At 45.0% G+C, this 16,005-nt stretch overlaps 1 protein-coding gene and 1 long non-coding RNA gene across 3 annotated transcripts in view; one reads left to right on the plus strand and one right to left on the minus strand.

Annotated features, from left to right (window-relative positions):
- SLC7A9 (solute carrier family 7 member 9) overlaps positions 1 to 16,005 on the minus strand; it is an 824,809-nt gene that overhangs the window by 695,479 nt on the left and 113,325 nt on the right. For both annotated transcript variants that reach the window (XM_078669571.1, XM_078669572.1), the window contains exon 2: positions 6,165 to 6,345. In XM_078669571.1, coding sequence (XP_078525697.1) covers positions 6,165 to 6,266 — 102 coding nt within the window. In that variant the 5' untranslated portion in view covers positions 6,267 to 6,345. The remainder of the gene's footprint in view (positions 1 to 6,164; positions 6,346 to 16,005) is intronic.
- Positions 1 to 16,005, plus strand: part of LOC144798615 (uncharacterized) — a 181,126-nt gene that overhangs the window by 20,273 nt on the left and 144,848 nt on the right. The gene's annotated exons all lie outside the window — the stretch shown is intronic.

The following is a 16,005-nucleotide window of genomic DNA, read 5'->3' on the forward strand; positions in this document are numbered from 1 at the left end:
TCCTCTCCGAAGTGTCGTTAATCTTTAATTTTCCAACCGGGACTTTCCCACAGGATTGTACGGAGCTCGCGGCTGTGTTCTCACACTGCACGCATCCCCGTGGGTCCCCTGTGTCACTACCTTGGGTGGTTCGTCCACAAAAAAGGGAAGGTGCACTCTAATAAGAGTCAATCAGAAAGAGAATATTTTTTCTATAGTTCTTCTCTTTATTCATGTAGTTTTTTTCTTAAAACTGGCACAGCCAATGCGTTTCGTTCCCCTGGTGCCACGGGAACTTCATCAGGGCTGTAACGATCATAATATACATAACATAAATATACATATATACTGATCTGATTTTCATCTGTGAAATCTTTCTAGTATTAAGGCAGTGACAACATTGTCACTTCACATTTTCTGACATCCATGATATTGGCTTTGGAAAACAACTAATTACATGATAGAGGTGAGATATTCACTCTGCCCCTATCTCTCTTACTTGTGGACTTTTACTATGATGTGTGGTTTTCATGTAGACTCAGTTTTTTGCCTAATGTGAATCTTTTTGAGACAAATCTCACAATTTTTGTGTTTAGTGTTTTTCTTATATCTGACTGTGGCCTTTGATTTTTCTGTGCCATTATTAGATCTATTCTGACTTAATGTTTTAGACGGTTCGACTTTGGTGACGTTATACACTGAGGACAATTGTGAATTTGTTGCAGGTCATACGTGTTATGTTATGTTATGTTAATAAATGCTTGTAGAGCGCACGTACACCGGGAGCTTTCATGGCGCTAAGTCTAGTGTGTGCCAGGACTAACAGAATTTACACGTGGGCCTGTGTGAATAGCCATGTTTTGAGCGATCTCCTAAAGCTTAGGAGGTTGTTACAAGACCGGATTTCCAATGGAAGGGAATTCCATAGTCTGTGGGCCAGAGTCGCAAACCTGCGTCCGCCCTGGCATTGAAGCTTGAAGGAAGGGATGGCCAGGAGATGGAGGTTGGCGGAATGAAGGTTGCGGGAGGGGATGTACCTAGGTAGAAGGTTTTTAATGAATTGAGGTATGTGACCGTGGAGGGACTTAAAGATAATACAGGCCGTCTTAAAAGCAACGTGTTGGGGAATTGGGAGCCAGTGAAGTTTTTTTAGCAGGGGTCTGGCCAATTGCCAACGCGGCTGCTTATAAATCAATCTGGCCACCTGGTTTTGGACCAGCTGAAGACGTTTGCTGAGGAAGAGTGGATGGCCTGAATAGATTGAGTTGGCATAGTCCAAGTGCGATAGTACCAGGGCTATCACCACCTGGATCAGGGCCGATTGGGTGAGCATCCGGCTGATCTTCCTGATCTTACGGAGCTGGAAGAAACAGGAGGACACAACCGTGTCAACTTGGGTTTTTAGGGAAAGATCATTATCAATGATCACCTCTAGGCTTTTTACTGAGGGAGATGGGTTGGGTGGAGGACCGAGTTCTGGAGGCCAATAATGTGGGCACCAGAAAGTTTGGCTATTGTCGTTCAGGACTAGCTCGGTTTTGCGGGGTTCAGCTTCAGGTGGTTAAGGTCCATCCATTGGCGGATATGAAGCATAATGCCATGGAACTCCTGGATAGATTCAGGGGAGTTGTCTATTGTGAAGATCAGTTGGAGATCATTGGCATAGTTAAAAGTGATGGCCTTGAATTCCTTCAGGGACTGGATCAAAGGTAACAAATACAAATTAAACAATAAGGGAGACAGTGAGGATCCCTGAGGGACCCCACAGGATGTAGGAAGTTTAGGAGCAGTGAAAGGGGCTAGGCGTACCACATGAGTGCGGTCGCTGAGAAAGGATCTGATCCAACTAGAGGCCGAGTCGCGGATGCCGACCTGTTTGACACGGTCCAGTAAGATGGTATGATCGACCGTGTCAAACGTGGCCGAGAGGTCCAGGAGGACCAAGGCCTGGGGCATTCCTTTATTGGCATTTCCTCGGAGGGCGTCCATTACTGCAGTGATGACCGTCTCGGTGGAGTGGGCAGGGCGAAACCCAGCTTGATGGGGGTCTAGGTAATCGGACTGCTCTACGAAGTTGGAAAGATGAGTGGTTACGTGCGCTTCAAGGACCTTAGCCAAGTAGGGGAGCAGGGAAATGGGCCTGTAGTTTGAGAGGTTTAAGGGCTCCACTCCCATTTTTTCCAGGAGGGGGACAACAACTGCCTCCTTAAATGCTATGGGAACCCTGCCCTGAGACAAAGATTTGTTAAGGAAGGTCAAGATAGGGGACGAGAGGACCGAGAAGGTGTCCTTTAAAATGTGCGGGGCACAGCAGTCCCTAGGAGCCAATAGGGCCTGTAAAGAATCTGCATCGATGGGTGGGAAGTGATCAAGGGTGTGGGAGCTGGGTATCATGGCTGGGGAATCCATCTTCGGAATGGCGTCAGGGATGCTAGCTTTGATGGTGGCGATCTTTTCCAGGAAATATTTGTTACGGGAGTCACACAGATGTTGGGTGACCGTGGGTTTGGGAAGGATTCTCTCAGTGTTGGATAGCTCGTTTATTATAGCATAGATGTCTTTTGATTTGTTATTCGATTTTTTGATTTTTTCCGAGAAGTAGGTGGCTTTAGCTGAAATGATGGCTTTTTTATAGTCTGTACGGGCGGCCAAATACAGGAGTTTAGCATCCGGGGCGTAGGCCCGTCTCCATTTCCTCTCTTTTGGGTTGATGTTTAATTTTTTAGCCCTAAGATCATGAGAAACCCATTTCTGGGCTTCAGAGCGGCAGGCAATTTTAAGTTTTTTGAGTGGAGCATGTTTATTGCTAGCTGCTAGTAGCCAGGCCGAGATGTTGGCTTCAGCTATATCCACATCTAGATTGTCTGCAGGGGTGGAGCTGGCTAACTGTCCAAAAAGGCCTTTTTATCAAGGGTGCTCCATTTACTAATAAGACCCCCCTCGGACGCCGGGGGCTTGCTACAAGTAGGGATGGAAATGGTGAAGTTGATTAAGTGGTGATCGGCCCAAATACATGGTGATATAGTGGGTGTGGAGACTGTGAGGTTAGTAGTCCATACCTGGTCCAGAATGTGGCCTTTGATATGTGTAGCAGAAGAGATATGGTGACTAAAATTGAGGTTAGAGAGGAGTTCCATTAATTCAGTGGCATGGGGACCGCCAGAATCGTCGTTGCACCAATAATTGAGGTCGCCAAGTAGGAGTATTTTTGCGTAATCCGTGACCAGAGTTGCCAGCTGCTCACTCAGTGAAAGAGGGAATGAGGACATATGTTGAGGGGGTCTGTATATGAGGACACAGATTAATGGACCTTCATTGGAGTCGAGTTTAATGATCATATTGTCTGCTGCAGGGAGATTTAAGGGGGACATAGAGGTGAAGACGTGGTCTTTGTGAATGATGGCCGCTACTCCGCCTCCTGCTTTTCCTGGGACCCGGTTGACATGTAGGATGTAATAGGTGTCATGGAGGGCTGCCAGGATATCACGGGTGGAGTCAGCATTCAGCCATGTCTCAGTGATAAAAAAGATGTCTGGTTTATCCGATAGAAGAAGGAGAAAGATGTCTAATTGATGTTTAACGAGGGAGCAAGTGTTAAGGTAGAAAATATGTAGCATGGAATCGCTGACCGGCACAAGGGTAGGCCTCTGACTTTGGCAGGAGACAGTAAGCGGGAGCCCTTGACGTGTGTTCTGCTTTTGAAATATACCTAAATGTTTGAGGCGTGCGTGAGTGGCAGGGCAGAGCGAAAGGTCTACCTGATGTAAACTTCTTAAATCCTCCTCCGAGGAGGTGGTAGTTTGTGCAGAGGGACTGGCCCCTGGGCCCGGCCTGGCATGGACGGGCGCAGACGGGCTCGCCTGTGGCACGCCCGCTGCGCGAGTCCGCTACACGTACGAGTTGACATTCTTGTTTTAAAGACCCCGAGGAGCCAACGACTAGTGCGCTGAGTGAACTACCTGCCCAATATGTCTCCCGCTCCTGCGGTGAACAGCGTCCTAGCGTGTGGTCTTCAAGCACCTAATCGGCTTGAAAGAGGGAAATGAGAGCAAGGATTCAGTTCGTTTTTAAGAGCAGTGTAAAATAAGAATATAATGCGGTGCAAAATAAAGAACAAACAGGGTGGCAATTTTTAAAAACACTCCCGGCTTGCGCCTCAGGAGCCAATCACTAGACTACGCGCACACGCTGACAGCCTCGTTTTTAAGACCCCGAGGAGCCAACGACTAGTGCGCTGAGTGAACTACCTACCCAATATGTCTCCAGCTCCTGCGGTGAACAGCGTCCTGTTTAAACTCTACATAAGGTGAGATGCTTTCTCACACTGTTGGGTTATCCCTTTCCCCTCCCCTCATCCTTTTTCTTTCTTTCTTCTTTTTAACGTGATCAGCTTGGTTCGGTATTCTGTGTATAAAGTCACAAGGATCTCACTATTAGGACTTATTCTATTATTATTGCTGTCCATTTTTACACCTTTTCTGTAATTTGTATCTGTTTCTTCTTTGCCTTTTTTCCCACCTTCTTTATTCATATATGCCTGATATTTTGGAATACTAATACTCCGAGGGTATAATCTTTTGGACACTATGGACTCTAGTGAAAACAAAAACATGTTTTTATTGGTTTGTAATAATTTTAAATTGTCTTTGTTGATCTGACAATTTACTTGTATGCCAAATGTATTTTGTTTGTGTTCTTTCTTTGGGTCTTTATAGACATAATGTTGGGACTAGTTATAATGTATTATCTATGTTTAGTCTGTATTATGTATTTATAGGTCTTATATATGTATATTTATGTTAAGTATATTATAATTGTTACAGCCCCGATGAAGTTCCCGTGGCTCTAGGGGAACGAAGCGCGTTGGCTGGGCCGGTTTTAAGAAAAAAACTACATGAATAAAGAGAACTATGAAAAAATATTCGCCTTCTGATTGACTTTTATTAGAGTGCACCGTCCCTTTTTTGTGGACATTCTTTATATTAGACATCCCCCAGCAGCGGGTGTCGGGAGTAGTTGAACCTGTGTAAAATATTTGAAACTGATGGAATCTATGTGCTTGACCTTAGTCTGCTGCTGTGTTCTCTGTATCTACCTTGGGTGGTTCCTTCAGGTCCCAGCGATTCTACGTGCTCTGGGCACTGTGTCTAGTCAAGTCGTTGTTCTTAGTCCACTTTCTTAATATATGGTTTGGTCTCCCCCTGGGGCCCATTGTATATTGTGCTATTTACTGAAGTTCTATTGTGTTGGTATTGTGTATCTTGTTCTCTAATCTCATAAAGAGGTCAGTAGAGAGTGTTTAGTAATAAATACATATATTCTAAATATACCTTGTGTGGTTCTCCTTTCATTTGTTCATTCAAGAGGTTATTATCTTGTAAACCATGCTGCTTTACACTCCTTCAAGACTTAGCCTGAAGGCTGCTCTCCATAGCTACCACAAGGATAGCTTTCAATAAAGGTTGTCTTAAACCTATCATCAATAAGGGTTGTTTGGACTGGTGCAAGGTGCCCACTAGAATTAGTGGACAGCATATGCCAGGCCAACTTCTCACAGATCTATCTCTATTTTGTGGTCTACTTCTGACGCCAAGAACAGGTAAGGAAAGCTGGTATCAAAAGGACACTTTGACTATGACTCCGACCTGTTGCTTATGCATGTTTTAGTTGTTTACCATGCAAAATGATCCCTTGTTGGAAGATATTGTAATGACTATAATAAATATATTTATAAATAAAAAAAATTAAATTAAGGTGTATGTAGTTTCGCTTGTTTTTCTATAGAAATAATAAAGGAAGTTTTCCTAACTATAACTAATCCTAAACCTTTGTTTTTTTAATTGAAAATAAAAATAAATACATATATAAGTGTGTGTGTTTATAAATAGACAGATAGATAGATGAAAACGGCACTCGTTTCCAAAGTTTTTCTCCGAGTTTTCTGATACAATATCACCAATATAAAAGGCCTTTGTGAAATACCTCTTCCATGGCCATTCAAATGCTTCATAAGCCTGGACCTTGAACATTTTATGCAGAACATCGTAAGCTTATAACTCTGAATTTGAGGTTGAACAAATGTAAATTTGCTGTGCATAATCTGCAATTGCAGGAAAATGAAAAGCAGTGTGCAAGGTGTATTTAGTCTGGAACATGCTTTGACAGTGCACAATAGCGTGCTTTACCTCTTTCTGTAGGTTGGTAGTTTTGGGATCTTTGCTTTGAACAGACACTGCGTCTCCTTTTCCATGATCTCCCTTTCTGTTTCTTAATTTTGATTCATCCATCGTTGTCTTTACTGCTGGGTCTCAAAATACACACTCATATAGCAAACTATACAGAAAGCTGGTCTTGACCTTTGATCGTCTGTAACAAAAAGAGAAAACAAACATTGTTTTAGAAATTAACATTAATATCAATTGGAATATTATTTTGCATGTAGATGTACAAGTGTTGACAGCACATGGGGATTATAGGGATTACACAATCTCAAATCTCCCTATACCCAACATCAAAAACAACGTATACTTTGCTAGCCGTTTTCACTCTTACACTGTGATTAAGTGGAGTGTCTGCCACGTGCCGTTTAGAGGTTTCTGGTTCTGTTGTCGTCGCCACATATGTTTTAAAGCGGTGCCTTGCAGTTGCTGTCCACATCCAAGCACTTTTAGTCACTTTGAAGACTTTGTTGTAAAAAGTGTCACATAATTACATGAGTATTGACACCCCCATTGTATGTGTACTCCTCTACTCCTGTTTCACAAACTGTGCAGATCAAAGTCTAATAGACCTGGTTCTAGTACGGATTCAGATTTAAGTCCAGATTAAAGGGTTTTTGCCATGACCCAATAAGCAAACCATTTGGCCAATTTGACACTTTCCATCTTGGTAGTTTGCACTTTGCGAAACCCTTCAATATCTGTTTGGAGTTGTGGCTCCATGCTAACCAACGTGTGTGGAAAACCTAGATGGTGAATGTGCTGCAAAACTGACAAATGTCACTTTTTTGTGCTTCTGGTAGTTTGGCATTTTCTCAGATACAGAATATGGTGGTGATCGCCTTCCTGCATATTCCCAGAGGGCCATTCTCATCTCCCCATTAGCATGTGAGCAACCCCATGGAAGATGGTGGGGGCTGTCGGGGTGGCACTCTGTGCTATTGTAGACCACCAATCACTCAGCAGATCCTGCATGATGGGCTTAGTCTGGAAAGCCTCCATCAGGTGGTATATATTGCTCACCCCCTCCAGAAGATCTTTGATAAAAAAAGGCAAGAGTAGCCCTGTGAAGCAAGCTTGGGATTTCCCAAAGCCAGTGCAGAGGTACTGTAGTAATCCATTAACGTGCTTTTAATTCTGTTTTTGAAAATGCTTTTTGCTATCATTTGACAACAACATCAGGCAGCCTCTGGTCATGTGTTAATTTTTTTGTGTTCTGTACCTAGTGTTCTAGAAATGTGTTCTCAGCAGATGAGCTAGATTTCTCGCTGTGACAAGGGAATTGCTGTGGGTCTATGTCAATAAACAGTGTTCTTTAAATGTATGTGGTTCCCTGCCTTTCATGTACAGGCACCCAACCGTAGCTTCTTCCTTGCCAGAATGGAGGCCAATAACTGACGGAGGTGTCAGTGTCTACCAAGACCAGACACACTGCTTTGATGCCTTATCACACTTCATATGGTCAGCGGAAGGGGAGGCAGCCCAGAAGAGTGATCCGTTTCAGCTCTGAGTTACTGCGAGAAGGTTGCCAAAGGGCCAGAGTCACAGCTGCACCCTGCATATGTCATCTGCAGAATAGATCATTTAGTGGATTGTCCTTCAGCAGTCAATACATCACTGGAGGGGAGAGACTTGCTTTGAGGTACCTGGTCTCAACATCAATTTGATCAGTGGTTCCCAAACTTTATCGGCCCACGGCTCCCTTAACTTATTGCCCATTGGCTGTGGCTCCCTATTATGTTACTTTTTATGTTGGGTGGGGAAATGTAAGCCAAGCCTTGCTAGTACTCACATTATTTTTCATCCCTGAAAATAATTGGGATAAAGCTGATGAAGGTATTATAGTCATAAATGTAAGAAAATAAAAATACAACAGGCTTACTCAGGCGCGCCTTCTTTGAGAAGCACTTTCATCAGTTTGCACTCAAGTTCGAGTATAAAGATAACCTTTTGTGTGATTTGATTGGTGTTCTTTTCATGGAGCATCAGAAGTATTTACTCACTTATGAAACAACCTAAAGTGGAAGCTAACAATGTTATGTTCCAAAAAACATTTGCACGTGTTGTATATTGATTAGGAATTTATGATTTTTGGATTTTGTCACTGAACTATGTTGGTATTTACCTTGTGAATGCTCTTTATTTTCTGTTTCCTTTCTGTTACCGACGTTCCTCTCTGGCTTTGCTGTAGCAAGTGTTTTGTTTCCTCTGCCACCAAAAGCTGCTGCTATGTCTGTGCTCGCACATGCCGCGTCTGCGGGTCTTGTGCCGGTTACCTCATGATGCAATAGGCATGTGTATCTACTACTGGCCTTTGAGGTTTCTTAGTCAGGACTACCAACACTTCATGGTGATGTTTATTGTGTTTGCTGGGTGCACCCTTTCATTGTGCACCTGCATAATTACTGCCGGTACAAGGGCGTGAATGGTCTAGTTTAGTGTGTTTGTTAAAACGTTTTTGAGGGCTAATACCATTTTCCGAGTCAGTGTTAGCTTCGTAAAAGGTGTAAGCAATGGTAATGCTTAGAGTTTATAAATTATGGGGCCTCATTTATGAAAAGTGACGCATCGCTGCGTGACAACAGCGATGCATCACTTTTCATTGCGCCCTCCTTGCAACACCAATGATGCGTTATATTTACAGTATGACGCATCATTGCGCAAGGAGTTACAGATACATCAGTATTTCTGACGTATCTGTATGGCACAAAAGTGACGCATTGCTGGAGCGTGTCACAAAAGTGACGCAACTCCAGCAATGTGTCCTTTCACATGGGGCAAGCCCCATGTGAAAGGGACTGCGTCAGTCTTACGCCTGCTGTGAGGCAGGCGTAAGAAATTGACGCATTTGCGTCCTAGAAGTGGTGCAGGGAAATCTTATAGATTTCACTGCGTCACTTCTATGACATTTTCCTGCGTCAAAACGCCCCCCTGCATACATTATACCTGGCGCAGGTATAATGTAGCACAGGGGTTTACAAAGTGATGCATCTACCTAGATGCGTCACTTTGTAAATATGGTGCAACAAGGCACATTTTTTACGCTGCTGGTGCGTCACAAAAAGTGACGCACCGGCATCGTAAAAGTGACACACGGCCTCATAAATGAGGCCCATGGTTTCAGAAGATTACTCAGAATATTTCCATGCTTTCTTCCAATTTGGTTTTGCACAGACTTAGACGACTGCTTTATATTCGGCCTTCCCTTTTTAGGTCTCGCGCCTGCGATGCATATGGCGAAGCCATATGCATCGCGCAGGCGCGATACTATTGTTGCTGGGTCTGCTTCCCAGGAGATAGGAGATGTCACGCGCACGCTCTGGAAGGCGATCGGCGCCGGCCGCGCGCGCGTTTCCCAATCTCCTGTCTCTCTGGGAAGCAGACCAGCAAGCCCCGCCAAGGTACCACGAGCACGTCCCACGTGGGCGCCTACCACGAGGACGACCGCAGCAGCAGGGCAGCCTCGCCGCTCACGGCATCTCGCTCAGCGATCGCTCGCAATCACTGAAAAGACCGTACTCCTGCAGCAGGTAATCAAACCGTGACTCGAGGCGCATGTAAACTCAATCCCTCCAAAGCAAGCGATATAACGTAAACCAATATGCTTGTGATAAGCAAACCCCAATTTGCCTGGCAAGTACGTTTTCCCCATCGAAAAACACACAACGAAAACCGCTGTAAACACGCCGCAAAATTAAATAAAATTATGGAAACGACTCTGGTGGGACCCGAACCCACAACCTATGAATGCCTTCGCAGCTAGCCTAGAAGACCAACGCGCTAACCATAGCGCCACCGAGCCCCTGAGGTTGTGGTAGAACTAAGTTCTTAGTGGCTGAGACTGCCCATTGCATAAGTATGCCCACCGGTGACACCACAGCGCAAGCTAGTTAAAGAGGCACAGTAGCTAGATATTTTCGATGGTGCTCCCCATGACGAAAGCCTCTCCAAACATCAGCCCTATCCCTAAAACATAGCACTCAATGTGCACAACAGAGTAGCCGAGCAACGCGACTGCCCCAGTATCGTATTATCATGTTCAGTGCCCCCGAGAGCCACACGCCGTGTCCAGACCGCCCCAATCACACGCTAAGCAAAGTCACAAAAGGCCAACTTCCTACTTCACCGGCACTCGGCAGAGGCCAGCCCGGCCAGCTCAGGCCGCCCGAAGGGCGGAGCGGGCACGAGAGGGGTGGAACTGACCCGATCCCACGCTCCCCCACGGAAAGCCCTAAGCCCAACCTCACCTCACGGGGAACCCGTCGCGACCCCTACAAAAATCGCCCAAACTTAAATAGCTTAAAATAGCGCGAACTCGGCCTGTAGGTCTAGGCGCGCTTTACATTAGCCCCGATTGCTTGCACCTTCAGGCACGGGGTAGTACTGTAACTAATTCAGTAAATGCCTGTTAGTACGGCTCGAACTATACCAGACGTCCCCGAAGCGCTTACAAAAGTACCGGTTGCCTGCTCATTCAGGCACAGGGGAAAGTGCATAATCTTTAATAAATCAGGCATTCTAAGCGTATTGAGGAAATTATAAACCCAGGAACGAACCGGGAACCTTCAGATCGAACGTCTACCGCTCTGCGCACTGAGCTGATTCGGGCTTAGTAATTAGCAATCCAACATGTATCTAGCGCGAACTCGACCCAACGTTCTTGAAGCGCTTTACAAGCACACAGGTAATACAGTAGTCTCACGGCTTACATAGCGCACCATAAAAGTCAAGAACACATCACCCGCGGGCCCATACACGCGAGCCCAGCACACATGCCCCCGAATACCCACGACCGGGCACTGGAGCACGGCATAGGCCTCTGAACCCACGCTGTCCCCTCACCCGAAATGGCGAAATTAACCAAAAACCTTCAGCAAACCGACTCACCCCAATCGAAGCTAAGCCCCGGTCCGGCGGAAACAATAGAACTCCGACGCCAGACCAGGCCTCTGGCCCGCCCAGGTGCCCGCGTGACCAGAGGGCAACAACGGCGTCAGGGTGAGGGCGTCAGTTTTACCCTGTGAAGTTTACCGACTCTTTAGGTTTCATAGCTACTTATACATGTTCATTAATGTGGCGGTGGCATAACGGTCAGAGCTGCTGACTTTGGAGCTGGGGAACCAGGTTAGAGTCTCGGGTCGGCTCAACATCACTTAATCTTTCCTGGCCTACCAAAAAATGAATGTGTCCTTGTGTAATGTAACTGGTGTTCAAGTAAAGCGCTCCAATACATTAGGGCGAGTTCATGCTGTAAAATACTGCAAAAAATAAAGTGTGTAAATAAGGGGAACCATACAGTGGGACTTTGGGCCCTCAAGCCATGCAAGAATAATGCCTCATCTACCCATTGCTGTGTGGTAAAAGACAGCCATCACCCTGATGAAGAGAGTATCTTACAGTCCAAAGCTTTGGTGCCACTGTACCTGCTGCACTATTGATAGCTGCACCCTAGGCTTTTAAATGCAACACTGTAAACCCAACCACTTCTACAGCGCCAGGGTATCGGAAAGTGATTTGGGACCAGTGCAAAGGGTGAATGCGTGATACAAATACACTTAAAACACACTATATGTAGCACTTAGTTTGGATGTTTATAAATATTCTCAAGTTTATACAGATTGGGACTGAAGGCACTGATTTATAAGGTGATTTGTCCTGGATCAAACATTTTTGGGTAAAGTGGGGAAGCTGAGATTAATATAACCTGATGTCTCCTGCCTCTGAAGTTAACCACTGCGACACAAGAAAATGGGAGTTATTTAGAGTTTGGTGGACAAGATAAAAGTTATGTGTACCCTGTCAACCAAATTCGTGGTTCGCCAGCTCAATTTACAGACCCCCCTGGATATTGCTATTTTTACAAAAGTCACCACGAAAATTAAAACAGTGACTTAAAAAAATAAAAATCGGCTGATCTTCCGTTTATTTGCTCCTCGCTGTCGCCCAAAAAAAGGTGAGCAACAGGCCAGCTGTCATCAGAGGTGTAAAGTACCTCTGTCGCGCCTGTTAATAACTTGCAAACGCCTGTATAGATCTCCCCAGACCCCGCCCTCTCCACTGCTCTTTGTCTCCATCAACCAGTGTTGCCATCAGTTTAAATGAAGATGAAAGTGGCAGCTCACTGTAAAGAGACATGTGTCATTTCGAAGTAGGTGAGATCCATTAAGTAAAGGAGATTACCACTGCTCCCACTAACTCATGAGTTTGTCACTTTCATAATAACTGGCTTCAATTGGTCCAATCCAAAGATGCTGAAAAACCTGGCAACCGGGAAAGGACTGAGAGACATTGGACGCAGTGTCTATCCTTACAGGCATTCTATTGGGTCACGGAGTCAATGGGATGTTGCGGAGAAGTGTGGCTTAATGATTTTAGCGGCAGACCCTGATGCAGAGGTCTAGCCCGGGACCAGGGTTCAATTCCCCACCTCGGCAGATGTTGGGCTCAAAATTCCACGGACCTGATAATTCTCGCCTGGGTGCCTATTCCAATCATGGAGTCCAACTCTGGGCAATAGTTTATTTATTTATTTTGAAAGTTTTATATAGCGCGAACAAGACCCTTGCGGGTATCAGAGCGCTTTACAAGGTAAGTGTCTTAGATACATAGGTACAAGGTAAATAACATAAAGTTCAAAGCTAGTCAATGATAGCGTAAACACCCTATCGTAGATACATAGGTATATGGTGCAAAACAAAACGTTCCATGAAGAACTTTTCTCTAGGCTCCAGATATTGCAAAATACTGCTGCAAGAATGGCTCTGAATAAGCCCAGACGTACCCAGTCCCGTCCCCTGCTGCAGTCCCTGCACTGGCTGCCCGTTAGGAAGAGAGCAATCTTAAAACTTCTTATCTTGGTGTTTACATTTTGCATTACAAATGCTATAGGTGTCCCATTTGGGAAAGTTATAACTATTGGCATTGTAAATGACAAAGCTATTAATTTCGTTATTTTCAAAACCAACACATAAATAAAAAATGTGTCATTTACAATACCAATAGCTCAAACTTTCCTAATGCGAGACCTATTGCATTGCAAATGCTTGTTGTTAACTGTTTTCAGTGCGGTCTGTGGTGTGCTAGGCCGGGCAGGACTAGTGCGTCATTCTGATCAGGAGCATGGCAACAGCACACTAGTGGGATACTGGAAATGGACTGTCCCAGACTTCCAATATATTATTTGCACTTGGCAAAAAAGACAGAATAATAAAGTGACATATGATCGCATTTACTGAATAGATGGTCTGTGGTGTCACTGCATGAAGCCATTAGAGCATTTTTCAGGCACAGTTTGTGTTTTATACTTTGTATTCAATACGAGTCTTTCACTGAAGAAAAAGGTTGCTTACAGCTGATTGTTCGCGAAGGAGGTTGCTCACTAGATGGCAGTGTAAGCAATTCATACAGCATTCCTTTTTAGACCCAACATGAATCAGAAAACCAGCCTGCGTCATTAAGTATATGCAAAAAACGATTAATTCTTGTTAACTTAAAAAGCAAGCATGAATTTGCTACTTGCCCAAAAGGATTCAGAAAAATGACTGCGTTTACACCATTATTCAAAGAAACACTGCTTATTACTGATTAATAAAATGAGCTTTTTTACATGTTACTGTATGTGGTCCAGATTATTTTGGTTTTCTAAGACAGCCAGAAAATCAGGGACCTGCAAATGTAAAAGTCATGCTCAGATCGCAATAAGCTTACAGCTTTCCAGAAGAATGATGGCTGGCAGCAGCCTCGCTACCAACTGATATCGTTTGTAAATAGCTTTATTTCGATATAGTTCATATCATAAAAAGCAATACATGTACATTAAAAAACAGTAAAAGCCAGTGCATAAGTAATAATATACGATTCAAACAACAATTTACATAAGAAGTTACATAAAAACAATCTGAAATACATATCAAGCAAGGTGCGAAAGCCTATTGAATCTAATACGCCATGCCCAGCCTAAAAATTTCGCCAGTCCACTTGCAAACAGGGGCCGAGGGTCCATTTTTAAAATTCTTAGGGCCTCCTTATGGGATCTAGTTCCAAGTTCTCTACAGAGTGGCTTGAGACATCTGCGGCGAGGGACTGCGTAGGCCGGGCATTTAAACAATAAATGTGAAACTGACTCTATTCTGTTCGAGCAACAAGGGCAAAAAGGAGTTGTCTGCGCCGGGACCTTCCAACTGGCAGTAAGTTTAACCACTGGAAGTACGCCTACCCTAAATTTGAAATATAGAGCCCTGTCCCATGTAGTTAGGATAGTATCCAGATATGGCTCACAGAAATGCACTTCCTTAACCAAAAGAAAATCCACAGTGGACCTGCACAAATTGGCATTACTATTTCTGCCATCGATCACCCAACTCCAATATAACTTCTTCAGAATTGACTTGGGCGGGGCAGTTCTAGTAATCCAGGCATCTTAAAGGCCCAGAACTATAAGAAGGCGCTTGACTTCCCTTATCCAATGGATCTTCGCCCAACCAGGCATTAGGAGGATCTCTTTTAAACCTTCTGCATAGCTGGACATTTCAGGGACTCTCCAAACACGTGCCCAGAAGAAGAGGAAGAGTTGGAGTGCTATGAGGAAGGCCCATTAGGTCCTTGTGAAATTTACTTTCAGAGCGGGTCAACTGGTCCACGTTCTGTACACCCCAAAGTTCTGCCCCATAGAGAGCTGCACTGACACCTCGTGCCCTGTAAATATCGAGAACCGGTGTATTGGTTTGAGGGAAGAGGCACGTTGTTTCTTAAGGAGGGCCCCCACCACCCTCTTGTGGGTCAGCAGCATCTTTTGATGGTGGGATTTCCAGCTCATAGAGTCGCAGAGACGAATGCCAAGGTAATCGAACTCCTTGACCCTCTCAAGTGGAACTGAATCTAGTCGAGGTGGTTTGACTGACTTCTTCGGGGGATTTAAAACCAGTAACTTAGTGTTCCCTGTGTTTATAACTAATCCCCTTGAGTCGCAGAAGGTCTTAAAGCTGCTTAGGAGACTCTGCAGACCCGCTGGTGACTTGGAGATCAGGAGGGTGTCGTCTGCAAATAAGAGGGTAGGTATTCTCCTGCCAGCCAGGGATGGTGCGTCTGCAGGATGTTGCAGCAGGTGCTCCACCACTCCATTGACATACAGTGAAAACAGAGTGGGGGCTAGCACACAACCCTGGCGGACACCTCTATTTACAGGTATTCGTGATGTTTTTTGTCCCTGATTACCCCACCTGATCTGTGCAAAATTGTCTGCATGGAACTTTATCAGCATATCCAGTAAGTATGGGGTGATACCTAACGCATCGAGAACACTCCAGAGGTGGTTACGTGGGACCAGGTCAAAGGCAGTCCTTAGATCTATAAATGCAAGGTACAAACTGCCTTTGCCCAGTACAACCACTTTCCAAAAAAGCATCATCAACCGAAATGCTTGCTCGATCGTCCCCATGCCAGTTCTAAAGCCAGCCTGAAAGTCTGAAAGAATATGGTTCTCCTCGACCCACTGCAAGACCCTTCCTAGAACCGCTTTGCCTGCCACCTTCTGCGTGGAATCCAGGAGGCTTATTGGGCGGTAATTAGCAGGGTCATCCCGGCTCCCTTTCTTAAAGATCGGGACGACCTCTGCGCCCTTCCATGAGTCCGGGAGAGCCGCACAAGCCGCACCAGCATTCATTAAGGAGGCAATAAGTCTCCCCCTCTCAACTGGGTTAACGCGGAGCAAGTCTCCCGGAAGGCCGTCAGGGCCCGCTGCCTTGTTAGGGACAAGGCACTTAAGCGCCCCTTCTACTTCCTTAGGTGTGAATAGGAATTCCTCACTGGG

The sequence above is a fragment of the Lissotriton helveticus genome, chromosome 12 (assembly GCF_964261635.1).
Source record: "Lissotriton helveticus chromosome 12, aLisHel1.1, whole genome shotgun sequence".
Classification (NCBI taxonomy): Eukaryota; Metazoa; Chordata; class Amphibia; order Caudata; family Salamandridae; genus Lissotriton; species Lissotriton helveticus.